Here is a 16,397-nt window from a genome sequence, read left to right as displayed (position 1 = left end):
TTCGAACTTCTGGGCTCAGGCAATCCTCTCACCTTGGCCTCACAAAGGGCTGGGATTACAAGCATGAGCTGCCACGCCCAGCCCTCCCCAATTCCATAGCAAGCTGCCAGGCACTGCTGCTGAGATGCTGCTGAGATGCCGCAGGCCCAGCCATCACCTTCCCCTTTCTGCTGCTTTTTTTCAGATTCATAAAAAAAAGTCTGTCCTGACCCTCAGGCCTGGTTCACAGGATCAGTTCCCACCCTACTTCTACCACCCTTTACGAACTCTTGCTTGGGGTATCAGAAAGCTTAGGGAAATACAAAATAACTCCCACTTTAAAATTAAAAAAAAAAAAAAAAAAAGCCTACAGAGCCTGCAATGTCTGGAGACATTTCTGGTTGTCACAGCTGAGGGGATGCTACTGGCAGCTAGTGGGTGGAGATCAGGGAGGCTGCTAAACATACAAACCACCAGGCAGCCCCCCATAACAAAGAGTCATCTGGCCAAAAATGTTAGCAGTTCCATGGTTGAGAAACTGCTCTACAGGTCCCCAGGGACAGATTCTGCATATGAACACTATCCCAGAAGTCTTACCTACTCAGGAGGGCCCAGAACTTTAGAGTCAGAAGGGACCTGAGAACTTACTGTAAAACATTGCTTCCTCCATTTACAGATGGGAAAACAGAGGCCTTGAGGGGCCTACAGTAAAAGCTGCCATGTGTCTTCTATGTGCTGAGTCTTTTGCATGCTGTGCCTCATCTGGGTACAGATAAGAATCTCCAATTTCCAGATGAGGAGACCGAGGCTCAGAGAGGGGAAGAAATGCAGCTAGTAAGCAGCAGAGCTTGTATTAATCCCACTCTGTCTTTGTCTTCTCTGCTCAGGGCTGGCCCCCACTTGAGAGCAGAACTATTAAGCAAGACCTCTCCTTTACATGGGATTTGGAGTCACATGCACCCAGCCTGAGATGTGGAAATACTCTCCTGGCTGCGAGTGGGTAGTCTGCTGGGCGTGGGATTTCCAGGAAACCATTTACACACAGATCCACCCATCCCCAAAGAGGGAAAACAGCCAACCTCTGAGGGGGAAGGCCCCGGTTACTCTTAGCTACCAGGATGGGAAGCACTTTCTGTCTCCACTTAAAAAGAGAAGAGCACAGTGGGGCGTGGTGGCTCATGCCTGTAATTTCAGCACTTTGCGAGGCTGAGGTGGACGGATTACTTGAGGCCCGATTTCAAAGACCAGCCTGGCCAACATGGTGAAACTCCGTCTCTACTAAAAATACAAAAGTTAGCTGGGCGTCGGCTGGGCGCGGTGGCTCACGCCTGTAATCCCAGCACTTTGGGAGGCTGAGGTGGGTGGATCACCTGAGGTCAGGAGATTGAGACCATCCTGGCTAACATGGTGAAACCCCATCTCTACTAAAAATACAAAAAATTAGCCAGGCATGGTGACACCCACCTGTACTCCCAGCTACTCACGAGGCTGAGGCAGGAGAATCGCTTGAACCCAGGAGGCAGAGGTTGCAGTGAGCCGAGATCACACCGTTGCAGTGAGCTGAGATCGTACCACTGCACTCTAGCCTGGGCAACAGAGCGAGACTCCGTCTATAAAAAAAAAAAAAAAAAAATTAGCTGGGCATGGTGGTGGGCACCTGTAATCCCAGCTACTCAAGAATGGCTTGAACCTAGGAGATGGAGATTGCAGTGAGCTGAGATTGCGCCACTGCACTAAAAAAAAGAAAAAAAGAAAGAAAGAAAAAGAAAAAGAAAATAAAAGAACAAAGGTTTTCTGAGCTTTAAGTGTGAAGCTCCATGGGCTCAGAAGAATGAAAGCACTTTCAAATAACTCAGAAACAGAAAGTCAAACACTGCATGTTCTTTCTCCCTTATAAGTGGGGGGTAAGCAATGGGTACATGTGGACAGACAGAGCAGAATAGTAGACATTGGAGACTTCAAAAGGTGGGAGGGTAGGTGAGGGATGAAAAATTGCCTATTGGGTACCATGTATACTATTTGGGTGATGGGTACTCTAAAAGCCCAGGCTTCACCACTGCGCAGTATATCCACAAAACAAAACTGCACTTGTACCCCCGAATCTATAAAATTAATACAAATAAAAAAGATTGAAGGCACCTGTGCTCTTAATACCTTCCAGGAAAATCAGAACTGTTTGCCCCAAATCTCACTTGGCCCTTGTTTGAGTCCTTCATCCCCCTGCATAAAAACCTTCAAATCCTTCCCATTACTCTTGGGATAAAGACCAAGAATATATTAACGTGGTGTGAATTAGACCCTGCATGGTCTGGCACCTCCTCACCTCAGCTGGCACCAGCCCTCTCCATCTTGGCACTATCGCTCCTGCCTTGGGGCCGTCACATGGTCCAGCCCTCTTGCCCAGCAGTAGCTTCCTCCAAGCTTCTCAGGCTTCAGATCCCAGCTCAGACATCACTTCCCAAGCAGCCGCAATGAGGTTGGATCCCCATTTTCTCTCCCATAGTTCTCTGTGTGGCTGTGATTTGATTCATGTCTTTCTCCCCCAACACTCTGGATTCCCTAAACTGTCTTGTTCATTGTACCCAGCCCCACCACACAGCTGGCACGGGAGGGCCTCCTGTACCATGCGGCCCCTTTGCTCATGCATCCCTGGCAGAAGAGGATTAGGGGCTGGTGAGAGTTGTTCAGGCTTCTCTTTCCTTGGGGTCTAGGGCCAAGCTGGAGAAGGAGCGTGATCGGGCCAAGGTGACAGGAGGGATCCCTGGGGAGGTGGCCCAGGACATGCAGAGAGAGCGGCGCATCTTCCAGCTGCACATGTGTGAGGTAAGGGGTGCTCTGGATGAGGGAGGGGGGCGTGGGATGTGTCTTCCTGTCTGCCTCTCCAGGAGACCAGTCACAGCCTCAGTTCAGGTCCTGGCCACATGGCCCTGTGGGATGTCACCAAGGCCCAGTCGCAGCCAGGAGGATTAGCCTGGGATGGGGACTGCAGCCCCTCGTTCCCAGGATTCTGCTTCAGCTCACATCATGTATCTTGCCCTGCCCTCCTCCTAGTATCTGCTCAAAGCTGGGGAGAGCCAGATGAAGCAAGGTCCTGACTTCCTTCAGAGCCTCATCAAGTTCTTCCACGCCCAGCACAAGTAGGTATCTCCCCACGTCCCTGCCACTAACCCTTCCAGTGTCACAGAACAAGGCCCCTCTCAGGGTGTGATAGACCTGCAAGTCTCTTTGGAGGCCTGCATCTTTTTGGCAGAACTTTCATAGCTCCTCACTGAGTGCTCACCGGGTGTCAGGCACGAGTACTTTACAAACATCAATTCACTCAATCCCCCAACACTTCTGGGAGCAGGTACTATATTATCCCCATTTTATAGATGAGAAAACTGAGGCTCATTTTCTGATTACATAGCTAGTAAGTGGGATTTGAACCTAGTCAAGAGAGACTCTTGTCTATGGAGTGTCTGTTCTTGACCGTCAGACTACAATGCCCTGAGGTGCCCTGTGATGCTTACAGCAGCTTCTCCCACACTTCTGGCTTCATCTCTCATTTCCATCTTTATCTGGACCCTTGTTTGGCCTCTGACACCTCTTAGCTTTTTCCAAGATGGCTGGAAGGCTGCCCAGAGCCTGTTCCCCTTCATCGAGAAGCTGGCAGCCTCAGTACATGCAGTAAGTTGGGTCTTACCCTTGGGCATGTGATCAAGCCCCCTGTCCTTCCAGGAAAATCTGTGGGTGTGGAAGAGCTGGCTCCTGCCCACAGAGTAAGGCTACTGCTCTACTCTTCTGGGTCTGGGCTCTGTGCCTGACATATTTGTTGGCTGGTGATGGGATCTCATCCTCTGTCCCATAGCTCCATCAAGCCCAGGAGGAGGAGCTACAGAAGCTCACCCAGCTCCGGGACTCCCTCCGAGGGACACTGCAGCTTGAGAGCAGAGAGGTCAGCCCCTGAACTATCCCAAAAGGAATGCCCTCCCCCAAGGCCCACCATGGAGGGAGAGAGAGAAGGAAGACCCACAGGGTCCCCTGGAGAAGTCTCCCTGAGTGAGCCCCTGCAGAATGGGGCTCTTCCCACTGAGATGCCCTGAGGTCTCCTTTGCATGTCTGAGGGACAGGAACACCTGAGCCGGAAGAACTCAGGATGTGGCTACAGCATCCACCAGCACCAAGGCAACAAGCAGTTTGGGACGGAGAAAGTGGGCTTTCTATACAAGAAAAGTGACGGGTAAGTGATTCAGAGCTTACATAATTTGCCCAATGTCACACTGCAAAGCAAGTAAATGACAGGGTTGGGGAAGCTGCCCAAAGGAACTGTTCTAATCATTTGTGTAGACACTGATGGTTGCAATGTAAAATCCTCAATTCCTGGGTTGTCCAGGACACCTGGGCATGTGAACTTCTGCTAAAGGTGACTGGTTATTTTAAGTTAAAGAAGAAGAATAGCAGTAGCTAACTTTTTTTTGAGATAGAGTCTCGCTCTGTCGCCCAGGCTGGAGTGCAGTGGTGCGATCTCCGCTCACTGCAAGCTCCGCCTCCTGGGTTCATGCCATTCTCCTGCCTCAGCCTGCCGAGTAGCTGGAACTACAGGCACCCGCCATGACACTCGGCTAATTTTTTTGTATTCTTAGTAGAGACGGGGTTCACTGTGTTAGCCAGGATGGTCTCGATCTCCTGACCTTGTGATCCGCCCGCCTTGGCCTCCCAAAGTGCTGGGATTACAGGCATGAGCCATCGCGCCCGGCCAGCAGTAGCTAACACTTATTGCAACACTTAGTATGCCCTCATTCTTTTTTTTTTTTTTTGAGATGGAGTCTCCATCACCCAGGCTGGAGTGCAGTGACGTGATCTCAGCTCACTGCAACCTCCGCCTCCTGGATTCAAGCGATTCTCCTGCCTCAGCCTCCCGAGTAGCTGGGACTACAGGTGCCCGCCACTACGCCCAGCTAATTTTTTGTATTTTTAGTAGAGACGGGGTTTCACCATGTTAGCCAGGATGGTCTCGATCTTCTGACCTTGTGATCTGCCCGCCTCAGCCTCCCAAAGTGCTGGGATTACAGGCATGAGCCACCACGCCCAGCCTATGCCCTAATTCTTAACCTCTACAATATACTGAATATGCCTAGAAATGAAAGTATTGGCTGTGCTTTGCTCCCTAGTGTAAAAAAAAAAAAAATCAGTCTATGGGCCAGGTGCAGTGGCTCACACCTGTAATCCCAGCACTTCGGGAGGCTGAGGCAGGCAGATTACTTGAGGCCAGGAGTTCAAGACCAGCCCAGCCAACATAGTGAAACCCCATCTTTACTAAAAATACAAAAAATTAGCCGAGTATGGTGGTGTGAACCTGTAGTCCCAGCTGTTTGGGAGGCTGAGGCATGAGAATTGCTTGAACCTGGGAGGCAGGGATTGCAATGAGCCGAGATCGTGCCACTGTATTCCAGCCTGGGCGACAGAGAAAGATCCTGTCTCAAAACAAAACAAAACAACAACAAAAAAACAAACAAAAAACAAAACTGCTGTGAAATGCAAAGGCCCTTGTGGGATATATTCATGTTTCTACCTACCAATCAGTTTAATCAGAGAAGAATAACTTTGAAGAAGAAACCAATGAACATTCACCTGTTACAGGAGAAGTGTTACGTAGTTTTGGATCATGGACTTGCTAATTTTATTTTGGGGATATTAATATTGAACTTGCTTAGTTGAACCATAATTTATTTGTTGTTGTCAAGAGCCTGTGCCTCTCAGAATAGGAGCTCCCTAATGATATAAGCTGTGTCTCCCCCATCAGACTGGAAGCTCTCAGAGGACCAAAGTCACATCATCCCCTTAGAATAAGGATTCCCAGGGAGTGAGGCTGTGTTTCTCCATCAGACTGGCATCTTCCTAAGAGCAGAACTGTGTCTCCTCCATCAGAAGGGAGCCCCAGAGAGTTGGGGGTCGGCAGGTGGGGGTGTAGGGTTAGGAGAAGAAAGAGGTAAAGGGATGTGGCTCGAGATCATACAGGTGGGGGCAAATCTCTGTTCTCTGACACCAGGGAACTAGGTGTGAGCCTTGGGTCACTGTCCTTCTATCCCTCTGGGCCTTAGAATTCGAAGAGTCTGGCAGAAAAGGAAGTGTGGAGTCAAGTATGGCTGCCTGACCATCTCACACAGCACGGTGAGGCCTAGAGGTGGTGGGAGTCTCAGGGCACGATGGACCCTCTTCTTCTGGTGTTCTGAGCAAATAATGTCAAGCCCTCCCTCCAAGACTGGCCCCCAAACCTAGGTCCAGGGAGCTTGAGACCCGTGTGGGGGGAACAGATGGGACCTGAAGGCCCCAATCTAGTCTTAGTCTACACACCACATCCTTGAGGTGCTGCTGGGTGAGGAGAAACACAAATGGAACAGGGTGATTATGCCCATTTAACAGAGTGGGAAATGGAGGCCTAAAGAGTGTGGAGGGCCAGAGGTAACACATACATCCTCCACCCCTAAATTCCCACAGATAAACCGGCCCCCAGTGAAGCTGACCCTGCTGACGTGCCAAGTGAGGCCAAACCCTGAGGAGAAAAAGTGCTTCGACCTGGTGACCCGTGAGTGTTCCCTGTGCTTCTCCCCCACCCGCAGCTGCTCAGGGCTTCTCTAAGACACCCGTCAGCTCCCGGCGGGCTTCAGTGAGGGGTCTGTGTCCAGTTCCACACATGGTATTGAATTGCTGCTACTGCAGACATAAGAATCCTTAGGTCCGGGACACCCACATCACATTAAACGTCAAAATGCACCCACTTTCCATAATAAATGTGACTATTTATATAGAGCATATTTGAGTGGATTTGGGTCATCTGGGTTTTGAAATTATTTCTTTTTTTTAAATTTTACCTGTTTTTCCCAAATACCCAGACTTGAAGGAGATGAAATTATTGTTTCTTTACATTTTCTACTTTTCGTTCTTCGGAGCCTTTGGTGCAGGCTTTATGTGAGAGCAGACACAGGCTGAGAAAGACCTAGATCTTGTCCTCGGGAAGCTCTCTGGCAGGGGTGTGGGGTGGGTACCCAGGACTGTAAGATGAGGGGGCTGTCCGGAAGATGGGTGTAGATACAGCCCCGTAGAAGATGAGGGAGCAGGAAGGCCTGCACTGCTGTGGGGAATCAGGAAGGGCTCCTGGAGGAGACAGTATTTGAGTTTAGCCTTGAAGGACATGTAGAATGAAGAGTTTGTGGGGTGGGGGCTTTTGAGGTGACAGGATTAGCATGATGAAAGGCATGGAAGCAGGAGAGTGGGTCTGGCCAGTTTGGCCAGAGTAGAGGGTTCATGTAGCAGAGTGAGAGATGAGGCCTGGAAATCCCTCATAAAGTTTGGACCTTATTTCATGGCAGTAGGGAGCCGTGGGAGATCTTGGGGCAGGGCAGTGGTGTAATTAGAGCAGAGCCTTGGGCACAACAGTTGGGAGCTGGTACAGGCTAGGGGAAAGGGGAAATGGGAAGCAGGGAGACCAGACAGGAGGCCTGGTCGCCCAGGAGGAGACCAGGAAGGGCCCAGTGGGGTGGTGACAGTTGGTTCAGAGGATGCCCTGCCTCTGAGCTGGGTTCTCTGGGGTTCCAAGCCCTTTGAGACCTCGTCTGAGCCTGGAACCAGGGTTTCACGCAGAGGGAGCTTTGTTGGGATCCTACTTCGGAGGCCACTTCTGAGAAACTGCCCCTGCTGCTGGCCACTGTCATTCCGCTCCCTCCCCACTCCTAGCTTGAGAGTCCGACTTGTCAGGGACACATCTCCATGTGGCCCCAGCGGCTTTGGTGGGGGCTCCCTGGGCTCCGGGAAGGCCAGCAGCATTTCGGTGGGTCAGAAGCCCCCTTCTCTCCTGACAGACAACCGGACGTACCACTTCCAGGCGGAGGACGAGCACGAGTGTGAGGCGTGAGTGCCCCCTCGGCCAGCCCGGCCAGCCTTGTGGGTGGGGGCCAGCGGCCCTATCTCTTCCCACCTGACATCCCCATCCCACCCCGTTCAATCTCCGCAGGTGGGTGTCAGTGCTGCAGAACAGCAAGGACGAGGCCCTGAGCAGCGCCTTCCTCGGGGAGCCCAGCGGTGGCCCAGGGTCCTGGGGGGCCGCCGGGCATGACGGGGAGCCCCATGACCTCACAAAGCTGCTCATCGCGGAGGTGAAGAGCAGGCCTGGGAATAGCCAGTGCTGCGACTGCGGGGCTGCCGGTAGGTCCCTGGTGCTGGGGCAGGAGGGAGGCTTAAGTGGAGGGGAGGGGCTGCACCTCCAGGCTCCAGCTGCTTTCCTCTGCAGACCCCACGTGGCTCAGCACCAACCTGGGCGTGCTCACCTGCATCCAGTGCTCGGGCGTCCACCGCGAACTGGGCGTGCGCTTCTCGCGCATGCAGTCACTCACCTTGGACCTGCTGGGCCCCTCCGAGTTGTTGGTGAGGGCGGGGCGGGGCCTGGAAGGGGCCAGACGCGGAGTTAGGGGTGTAGTTTCATCCGGGGGCGGGGCTTGCAGATTGTGGGTGGGACCTGGCAGAGGTGGGCTGGGACAAGCCAGGTAGCAGGTGGTCAGGGGCGGGGCCTGAACCGCGAGGGCGGCCGAGGGGCGGGACTCTGGGGGCTCGGAGCTCCGCCCTGTGCAGGCTTAACCGCTCGGGTCTTATTCCACCCCACTCCTATTTTCCTACGACTCCAGCTGGCCTTGAACGTGGGAAACACGAGCTTCAATGAGGTCATGGAGGCCCAGCTACCCTCACACGGCGGCCCTAAACCCTCAGCTGAGAGTGACATGTAAGGGGATTCTCAGAGAGAGGGGCACCCTGCCTAGGGGATTCTGCCTCCGCAGCGTCCAGGGTCTCAGAAAGGTCTTGGATCAGAAGTCTGGGGAGGCTGGGCGCAGTGGCTCACGCCTGTAATCCCAGCACTTTGGGAGGCCAAGGCGGGCGGATCACTTGAGGTCAGGAGTTCAAGACCAGCCGGGCTAACATGATAAAACCCCGCCTGTACTCAAAATACAAGAATTAGCTGGGCGTGGTGGCACACACCTGTAGTTCCAGCTACTCAGGAGGCTGAGGCATGAGAATTGCTTGAACCCTGGAGGCAGAGGTTGTAGTGAAACAAGATTGTGCCACTGCACTCCAGCCTGGGCAATAGAGTGAGACTGTGTCTAAAAAAAAAAAAAAAACCCTGGGGAGAGGGGAGCCTCAGATCTGGACATCTTCAGGACATGGTTCTGGAGAAAAGGAGAGCTGTATCTGCTGTGGGAGGGCCCCAGGGATCAGCTGGGCAGACACAGTCCATTCTCTGAGATCCTATGGTTGTCTTTGGTAGGGGCACCCGCAGGGACTACATCATGGCCAAGTATGTGGAGCATAGGTTTGCACGCCGGTGCACACCTGAGCCTCAGAGACTCTGGACAGCCATTTGCAACAGGGACCTCCTGTCAGTACTGGAGGCCTTTGCCAATGGGCAGGACTTTGGACAGCCACTGCCAGGGCCTGATGCACAGGTGAGAACCCCCTCCAAGGGCCACTTATAACCCACCTGTCTCACATATTCCCCAGTTCTTCTCCAGGACCAGCTGTTACTCCCCTCCGCCCCCCCGCCCCCGACATCTGCTCAAATCTCACCCATCAGAGTGGTAAGTGGGAAAGAGCACAGCTTCAGTCAAGCAGACCTGGATGGGAATCTTGACTCTGTTTTTTCCTAGCTGTGTGATCTAGGGCAGGTTACTTCTCTGAGTCTCATTTCCTCATCTATAAAAGGGGTTAATAATAGCGCCCACGGTGATGAAGTGAGAAGTCATGTATATAAAGGGCTTAGTGTACAATGGGTATGCAATAAATGTTAATATCTTTTTCTTTCACCTAAATAGCCCTGAAATGTAAGGGCAGGTCAGTTTAGAGCCAGGAAGGCCACATTGCTTTGGCTATTCCAAGAACAAATGCATGAGCACAGAGAGAGGATGTCAGAGACATTTGAAAAAGTAAATCAGCAGGAGTTGCTGACTGATTGGACATCAAAAATTGGATGTTGGCTGGGTGCAGTGGCTCACGCCTGTAATCCCAACACTTTGGGAGGCCAAAGTGAAAGGATCACTTGAGCCCAGGAGTTCAGAATCAGCTTGGGCAAAATAAGGAAACCCCCATCTCTACAACAACAACTAAAATTAGCTGGGTATGGTGGCACACACCTGTGGTCCCAGCTACTCAGAAGGCTGAGGTGGGAGGGTGGCTTGAGCCCAGGAGGTTGAGGCTACTGAGAGCTGTGATTGCACCACTGCCCTCCAGCTTGGGTGACAAAGCGAGACCCTGTCTCAGAAAAACTAAAAACGGGTATCTTTGAACTGTCTGTCTGATATCTTGGTGGGCTATCTAATGGGCAATGCAGCACTTAGGTGAGGTGAGAATTTGGAACAGCCAGCACATGTGTGATAGTTGAAAATGTGAGGTTGCTGAGGTCTTGGTGGGGAAGTGCGATCAGGGAGAGGAGCCCAGAGCCGAGAAAGAAGTTTGGGAAACACTTGTTGGGGGCAGAGGAGGAAGAGCCGTGAAAGGGAAAAATGAGAGAATGGCCCTTCACCTTCCTCCCAGACATGAGGCTGTGCCCTTGCAGTCTTATCTCTCCAGGGTTCTGGCAGCTTCCTATGGGGGGATAAAGGGGTAGCAAGAGTTCAAGAGGGAAATACTGGGTTGGAGGCAGGTGCACTGGGGGGAAACTCAGAGGTGTGGATGTGTTTTCAGGCACCTGAAGAGCTTGCCCTGCATTTGGCTGTCAAAGTCGCTAACCAGGCCTCCCTGCCTCTGGTGGATTTCATCATCCAGAACGGGTGAGAGCCTCCCTGCCTGTCTGTCTGGCTCCTGACACTCCTGCTCCTTTCCTTCCTCTTCTCCCATTCTCTTCCCTCCTTTCCCCTCCCACTTTTTCCCCTGACTTTGATCCCCTCATTGATCTGTTCCCCTTCCTTTCTCCCTGAACCCTCCTCTCCCCAGTGGTCACCTGGATGCCAAGGCTGCTGATGGGAACACGGCTCTGCACTATGCAGCACTCTACAACCAGCCCGACTGCCTCAAGCTGCTGCTGAAGGGGAGAGCTTTGGTTGGCACAGGTGGGGCTTGAATACCTCCTCCGTCAGACTCCTATTCCTGACTACCCCTTGTGTGGACTTCCGATGGTCTCGGGCTCTAATCCTGGCTTGCTTCTGACCACCTCTGTGATCTTAGGGGTTTGTCATTCATCTCCTGAATTTCAGCTTCCTCATCTGTAAAATGGGAATAATACCACTGACCTAGCAGGACTGCTAAAGAGAAAAGAAAATAATATTTCCGGGAGTACTTAGGCAAATAAATATTAGCTAGATCTGAATGATAATGATTATAATAGCTAATATGTATTGTTTAACATATGCCTGGCAATGGGGCAAGTGCTTTATGTGTGTTAATTAATCGAATCCTCATAACCACTTCATCAGGTAGTTCCAAGTATTATACTCATTTCATAAACAATTTTGTCCCAAAAGGTTATATAATTTGCCTGTGGTCACATAGCCAGAAAATGGCAGAGCCAGGATTCAAACCCAGACATTCTGATTCCAGAGGCCCATCTAAGCTGTAATATATCTTTGACCATGACCATGACCATGACCCCTGACTTTCCCCGCTACAGTAAATGAAGCAGGCGAGACAGCTCTGGACATAGCCAGGAAGAAGCACCACAAGGAGTGTGAGGAGCTGGTGAGGACTCGGGGAGGCAAGGGGCCCCTGACCCTTTCTCTCTCCCTGCTGAGCCCCCAACCCTCTGAACCACCAAGCCTTTGTTTTTGGCAGCTGGAGCAGGCCCAGGCGGGAACCCTTGCCTTCCCTCTACATGTGGACTACTCCTGGGTAATTTCCACAGAGCCTGGCTCTGACAGTGAGGAGGATGAGGAAGAGAAGGTGGGTCCCAGCCCTGTCCCTCAGGCCTCTGGATGGCAGAAGGAAAGAGCCAGACTGGGCCTGGTGTGTGTTGGCGAGGGCGGTGAGGCGGGGGGACAGGGCTACACCAGAGGAACCAGTCCTCATCCTCACTCTTTGGCTCTTGGCAGCGCTGCTTGCTGAAGCTCCCAGCCCAGGCTCACTGGGCCAGTGGGAGGCTGGACATCAGCAACAAGACCTATGAGACTGTCGCCAGCCTGGGAGCAGCCACCCCTCAGGGCGACAGTGAGGACTGTCCCCCGCCCTTGCCAGTCAAAAACTCTTCTCGGACTTTGGTCCAAGAGTGTGCAAGACGTGCCAGTGGAGGTACAGTTGGATGCCCGGATAAATGCTCACCATGCCATTCACAGAGGGCCTGTATATGCTGGGGCACTGAGCTGAGTGCATATGTTAGTCCGTAGCATCCTTACGATGACCTCCCAGGGAGGGGTTCTCATCTTCCCCTTACAGATAAAAGAACAGAGATGTTAAGTCACATGCTTAAGATCCCACAGCTAGTAAGTCTCTGATGTAGGATTCAAATCTCAGCCCATCTTATTCCAAATTCCTCAATGCTCCACTTAACAAGAGAGAAAAGAGTTTATTGAGCATATCCTTCATCCTGAGTCCTTTGAGGGCTACCAAGACACAGTCTAGTAGGGGAGATAAAAACTGGAATGCAATTCATTATAATACAAGGTACATTGTGATATAGAATGTAAATCCCAAAAGGACAAGGACTTTGAATGTTTCATTGAATACTATTTGTCCAGCGCCTAGCTCAGAGCCTGGCTGTTCTCAAGAACTATTTGTCGAATGAAGGAACAGACTTGTTCTGGGAGGTTGGGGCTGTTGGGGAGGGAGCATGTCCTGCTGGGATTGGGGGTTGGTTTAGGAAGGCTTCCTGGTGAGGATAGCATCTGAGTGAACCTGAGGAATGAGCAAGGGAATCCAAACTGGGACAGGGTATGAGCACAAGCAAAAAAGTGAGTCAGCATGGCCCTGGCCACCGCGAACAAAGGCTTCATCAGTTGAAGGAGAACACTGGACAGGTAGATGGGGAATGGACTATTGGCAGAGAACCAGAAGAGATCCTAGGCCGGACACAGTGGCTCATGCCTGTAATCCCTGCACTTTGGGAGGCCGAGGCAGGCGGATCACCCCAGGTAGGGATTTTGAGACCAGCCTAGCCAACATGGTGAAACCCCATCTCTACTAAAAATGCAAAAATTAGCCAGGCATGGTGGCATGCACCTATAATCCCAGCTACTCTGGAGTCTGAGGCAGGAGAATCTCTTGAACCTGGGAGGCGGAGGTTGCAGTGAGCCGAGATTGCACCATTGCACTCCAGCCTGGGTGACAGAGTGAGACTCTGTCTCAAAAAAAAAAAAAAAAAAAAGATCCTAGAGGCCAGAGACTGCTTTGAGGTTGGGCACAGAGCAAGTGATAAAGGAAAGCTTTATCATTCCTGATTCCAGATCGTTGTGAAGTCTCCAGCCTGAGTTCAGAGGCCCCTGAGACCCCTGAAAGCCTGGGCAGTCCAGCCTCCTCCTCCAGCCTCATGAGCCCCTTGGAACCTGGGGGTCCCAGCCAAGCCCCACCCAACTCTGAAGAGGGCCTCCGAGAGCCCCCAGGCACCTCCAGACCCAGCCTGACATCTGGGACCACCCCTTCGGAGATGTACCTCCCCGTCAGGTTCAGGTTGGTGAGGGCTCAGCTGTGCAATCAGGGCAAATCCCCTGACTTCTTTGAGCACCCATTGATTTCCACACCTCTAAATAGTACCTGCCTAAAGACTGGGTCACACTCCATCTCTGGGCCTATCACTTATTATGCAGAAACACTGAACCCTGGGACCCCTTCCCCCTTCACACACTTGCTCCCAAATCCTGCATGGAGAGCTGAGGAGGAGCCAGGGATCCTGCCTGCTGACGTTGGAGTAAAGGAGGCTTAGCCCCCTGTGTGGCTTATTCTAGAGGCTCTCAGTGCGGTCTTCACTCTGTCCCCACCTCCAACCCAGGATCTTCTCCCTTCCATACAAACCCATTCAGTCTGGAGTTTGGGGAGAATTAGACCTGCAGATATCCACAGAGTCTTCTGGAGTTCAGTTCCAGCCTTCTTGGGCCTGTGATGGGCCTGGCCTGGGGGCCTTGTGGACTCCACCCACCCATCCTAAGCCCCCAGACTGGCTCTGTTCCTGAGCCCTTTCTCCCCACTCTGAGGTGCTCTCTGGACCTGAGGGTCACGTTGGCCTTTCCCTGCCTTCCAGCTCCGAGAGCACTCGCTCATATCGGCGGGGGGCACGGAGCCCTGAAGATGGTCCCTCAGCCAGGCAGCCTCTGCCCAGAAGGAACATGCCGGTAGGAACTCTGGGACCATGGTTTGAGGGGCGGTGGCAGGGTGCCTGGGAGGCAGAGTTAGTCAAGAGTAGGCGTATTGGGGTGGGAGACCTCCCCATGGTTGGGGTACAAATGGGCCCAGGCAGCCACAGTTTGGCTAGTCCCTGTCCTGGTGCCCAGGCGGCCATGGTTTGGCCAGTCCCTGTCCTGGTGCCCAGGTGGTCGTGGTTTGGCCAGTCCCTGTCCTGGTGCCCAGGCGGCTGCAATTTGGCCAGTCCCTGTCCTGGTGCTCCTCTTTCCCTGCTCCAGCCCAAGGCTGGGTGAAGCTGAGGAGAGCCCAGGCCTTGAGGGGTGGCAGCAACGATGAGGTCCAAGCTCTGGCTTCTCCCCAGGGGAGGATGAGGAAAGTTGTGTTAGGCAGGCCAGTAGCTCAGAGAAGGCATCACTTCCCTGCAGAAGAGGCAGGATTAGGTGGCCGTGGACCAGCCCTTGTTTACCTAACTCTCCCCTTGTTCATGAGTCTCCTGGAATCCACAGGGACTTTCAGATCCCGGGCATAGAGGGATGTGAGAGGGACAGGGCAAGAGCTGCCATCCTTAATCCAGCTTCTCCCTGCTGAATCACCAAGTCTCCAACAATGGCATATATTTGTTGAACCTAGGAGTGGGCACAGATCAGAGCCAGTTGTGTTGGGAAGGAAGCCTCTTCTGTCCCTTGTTCCTCTGGGAATTCCTCAGAATGGCATTGGTTGTGTTGGGAGTCAGGATGGCAGGGGCAAAAGCTGGTTCTGTCTGGGGAATCATCATCTTTAGTCCACCAGAGTTAGTCACCAGACACAAATCTATGTCCATATCCTGGTTCCACTATTGCCCTGAAAACCAAGTATCCATCAGATGGCATTTAATTGATGCCTGTGATTGTGGTGTGTATGATAGCAAGAGCTTGGGCTTTAGAGTAAGGAGACTTTGGACAAGTGGCTTCACTTCGTCAAGCCTTAGTTTCTTTGTCTGTAAAATGAGAATAATTTAATCTATCTACAACAGGACAGATGTGAAACTGAGTGAGATGAACACCTGGTATGTTACAGGTGCTTTGAAAATGTCAGTTTCATCCTTCTTTCTGCAGGTTGGCATCAGTGAAGGAGATGGCTCAAGGACTGGGAGTCTCCCAGCAAGTTCTGTGCAACTTTTGCAAGAGTAGCTCCTTGCTGGCCCCCACATGCCTCATGCTGGGCCCCAACGTTCAGAGCTGGGACTTGAGCTCACAAAACTGGGGAGCTGAGACGTTTGTTCCGTTGGATCTCACTCTTTCTGTCCCTTGTGCCTCTGTGGCTGGCCTGTTTCCTGCCACGGGCCATACCTCTACCAAGGACACATGGCCTTTCCTTGTTAGGGCTGATGGCAGTTCTTTCCTATCTCATTACCCACTAGGGGCCTGGGAGCCCTGTGGCTGGATCTGAGTGCTCCTGAGCTGGCTTCAGCTGCAGAACTCTCAGTCCCTCATCAGATCGAGACTCTATTTCCCCCATCAGTCTGGGGGCTTCACAAGGGAAGGAGAGCCCTCCATCACTGACTTCCAGATCAGGGACCCTGCCAAGTAGGGACTGTCTTCTCAGCCAGCCGTTTATTAGTCTAATATTCCTTCACTAAATTCCACCTCTATGTCTGGACCTGTGTTAGGCACTTCAGATACCACACGAGTAAGACAAGGGCCCTGCAGGGTGGTCCTTTGGTGGAAAGCTGGTCTTAAGGGTTGGGCTTGGGAATAGGCAGGGTCAGATTCCAGGTAATGGCTCTGGACTCAGCTGGTTTATACCTGTATGACCATTACAGTTGTCTACAGATCACATCCATTCTGGCTGGTCAACATGCATGCTGTACTGGCTGTTAAATAAAAATATTCTGAATGTCACTCCTTTTGAGGGACAGCACAGCCTTCCCTAGGGACTCTCCTGTATTCCCCAGCCAAATAGTAGTGTCAGATGCTCCCACATTTGCCTGTGTCCTTGATTTAGCAGGAAGGAAAGCAATGGTCTGGGTTGATGGATGCCGACTTCTCTTCTCTTTCTCTTGGTCAACTCAGGAGGCTTTTAGTCTGAGGGAATGGAGAGGCAAAGAAAGAAGGGAGAGTAATAGAATTGGGAGGGCAGAGACTTAAGGGTTCTGC

General features: G+C 52.2%; 1 protein-coding gene across 4 annotated transcripts in view; it reads left to right on the top strand.

The window, feature by feature from the left end:
* ASAP3 (ArfGAP with SH3 domain, ankyrin repeat and PH domain 3) overlaps window positions 1-16,142 on the top strand; it is a 55,989-nt gene extending 39,847 nt beyond the window's left edge. For 2 of the 4 annotated variants that reach the window (XM_058444394.1, XM_058444396.1), the window contains exons 6-25: window positions 2,691-2,802; window positions 3,031-3,116; window positions 3,570-3,645; window positions 3,827-3,913; window positions 4,089-4,198; window positions 6,060-6,129; window positions 6,457-6,544; window positions 7,818-7,866; window positions 7,970-8,160; window positions 8,246-8,379; window positions 8,637-8,731; window positions 9,272-9,449; window positions 10,684-10,769; window positions 10,933-11,048; window positions 11,606-11,673; window positions 11,767-11,937; window positions 12,024-12,219; window positions 13,371-13,593; window positions 14,162-14,252; window positions 15,357-16,142. In XM_058444394.1, the coding sequence (XP_058300377.1) occupies window positions 2,691-2,802; window positions 3,031-3,116; window positions 3,570-3,645; window positions 3,827-3,913; window positions 4,089-4,198; window positions 6,060-6,129; window positions 6,457-6,544; window positions 7,818-7,866; window positions 7,970-8,160; window positions 8,246-8,379; window positions 8,637-8,731; window positions 9,272-9,449; window positions 10,684-10,769; window positions 10,933-11,048; window positions 11,606-11,673; window positions 11,767-11,937; window positions 12,024-12,219; window positions 13,371-13,593; window positions 14,162-14,252; window positions 15,357-15,431 (2,302 nt within the window). In that variant the 3' untranslated portion in view covers window positions 15,432-16,142. Of the gene's footprint in view, window positions 1-2,690; window positions 2,803-3,030; window positions 3,117-3,569; window positions 3,646-3,826; window positions 3,914-4,082; window positions 4,199-6,059; window positions 6,130-6,456; window positions 6,545-7,817; window positions 7,867-7,969; window positions 8,161-8,245; window positions 8,380-8,636; window positions 8,732-9,271; window positions 9,450-10,683; window positions 10,770-10,932; window positions 11,049-11,605; window positions 11,674-11,766; window positions 11,938-12,023; window positions 12,220-13,370; window positions 13,594-14,161; window positions 14,253-15,356 lie in introns of all 4 variants that reach the window. The other 2 variants (XM_032759267.2, XM_058444395.1) reach the window with 2 other exon arrangements.
* Window positions 16,143-16,397: the final 255 nt, after the last annotated feature.

This window comes from Hylobates moloch, unplaced genomic scaffold (genome assembly GCF_009828535.3).
Source record: "Hylobates moloch isolate HMO894 unplaced genomic scaffold, HMol_V3 SCAFFOLD_9, whole genome shotgun sequence".
NCBI classification, from domain to species: domain Eukaryota; kingdom Metazoa; phylum Chordata; class Mammalia; order Primates; family Hylobatidae; genus Hylobates; species Hylobates moloch.
This window is presented reverse-complemented; position numbering and strand designations above follow the sequence as displayed.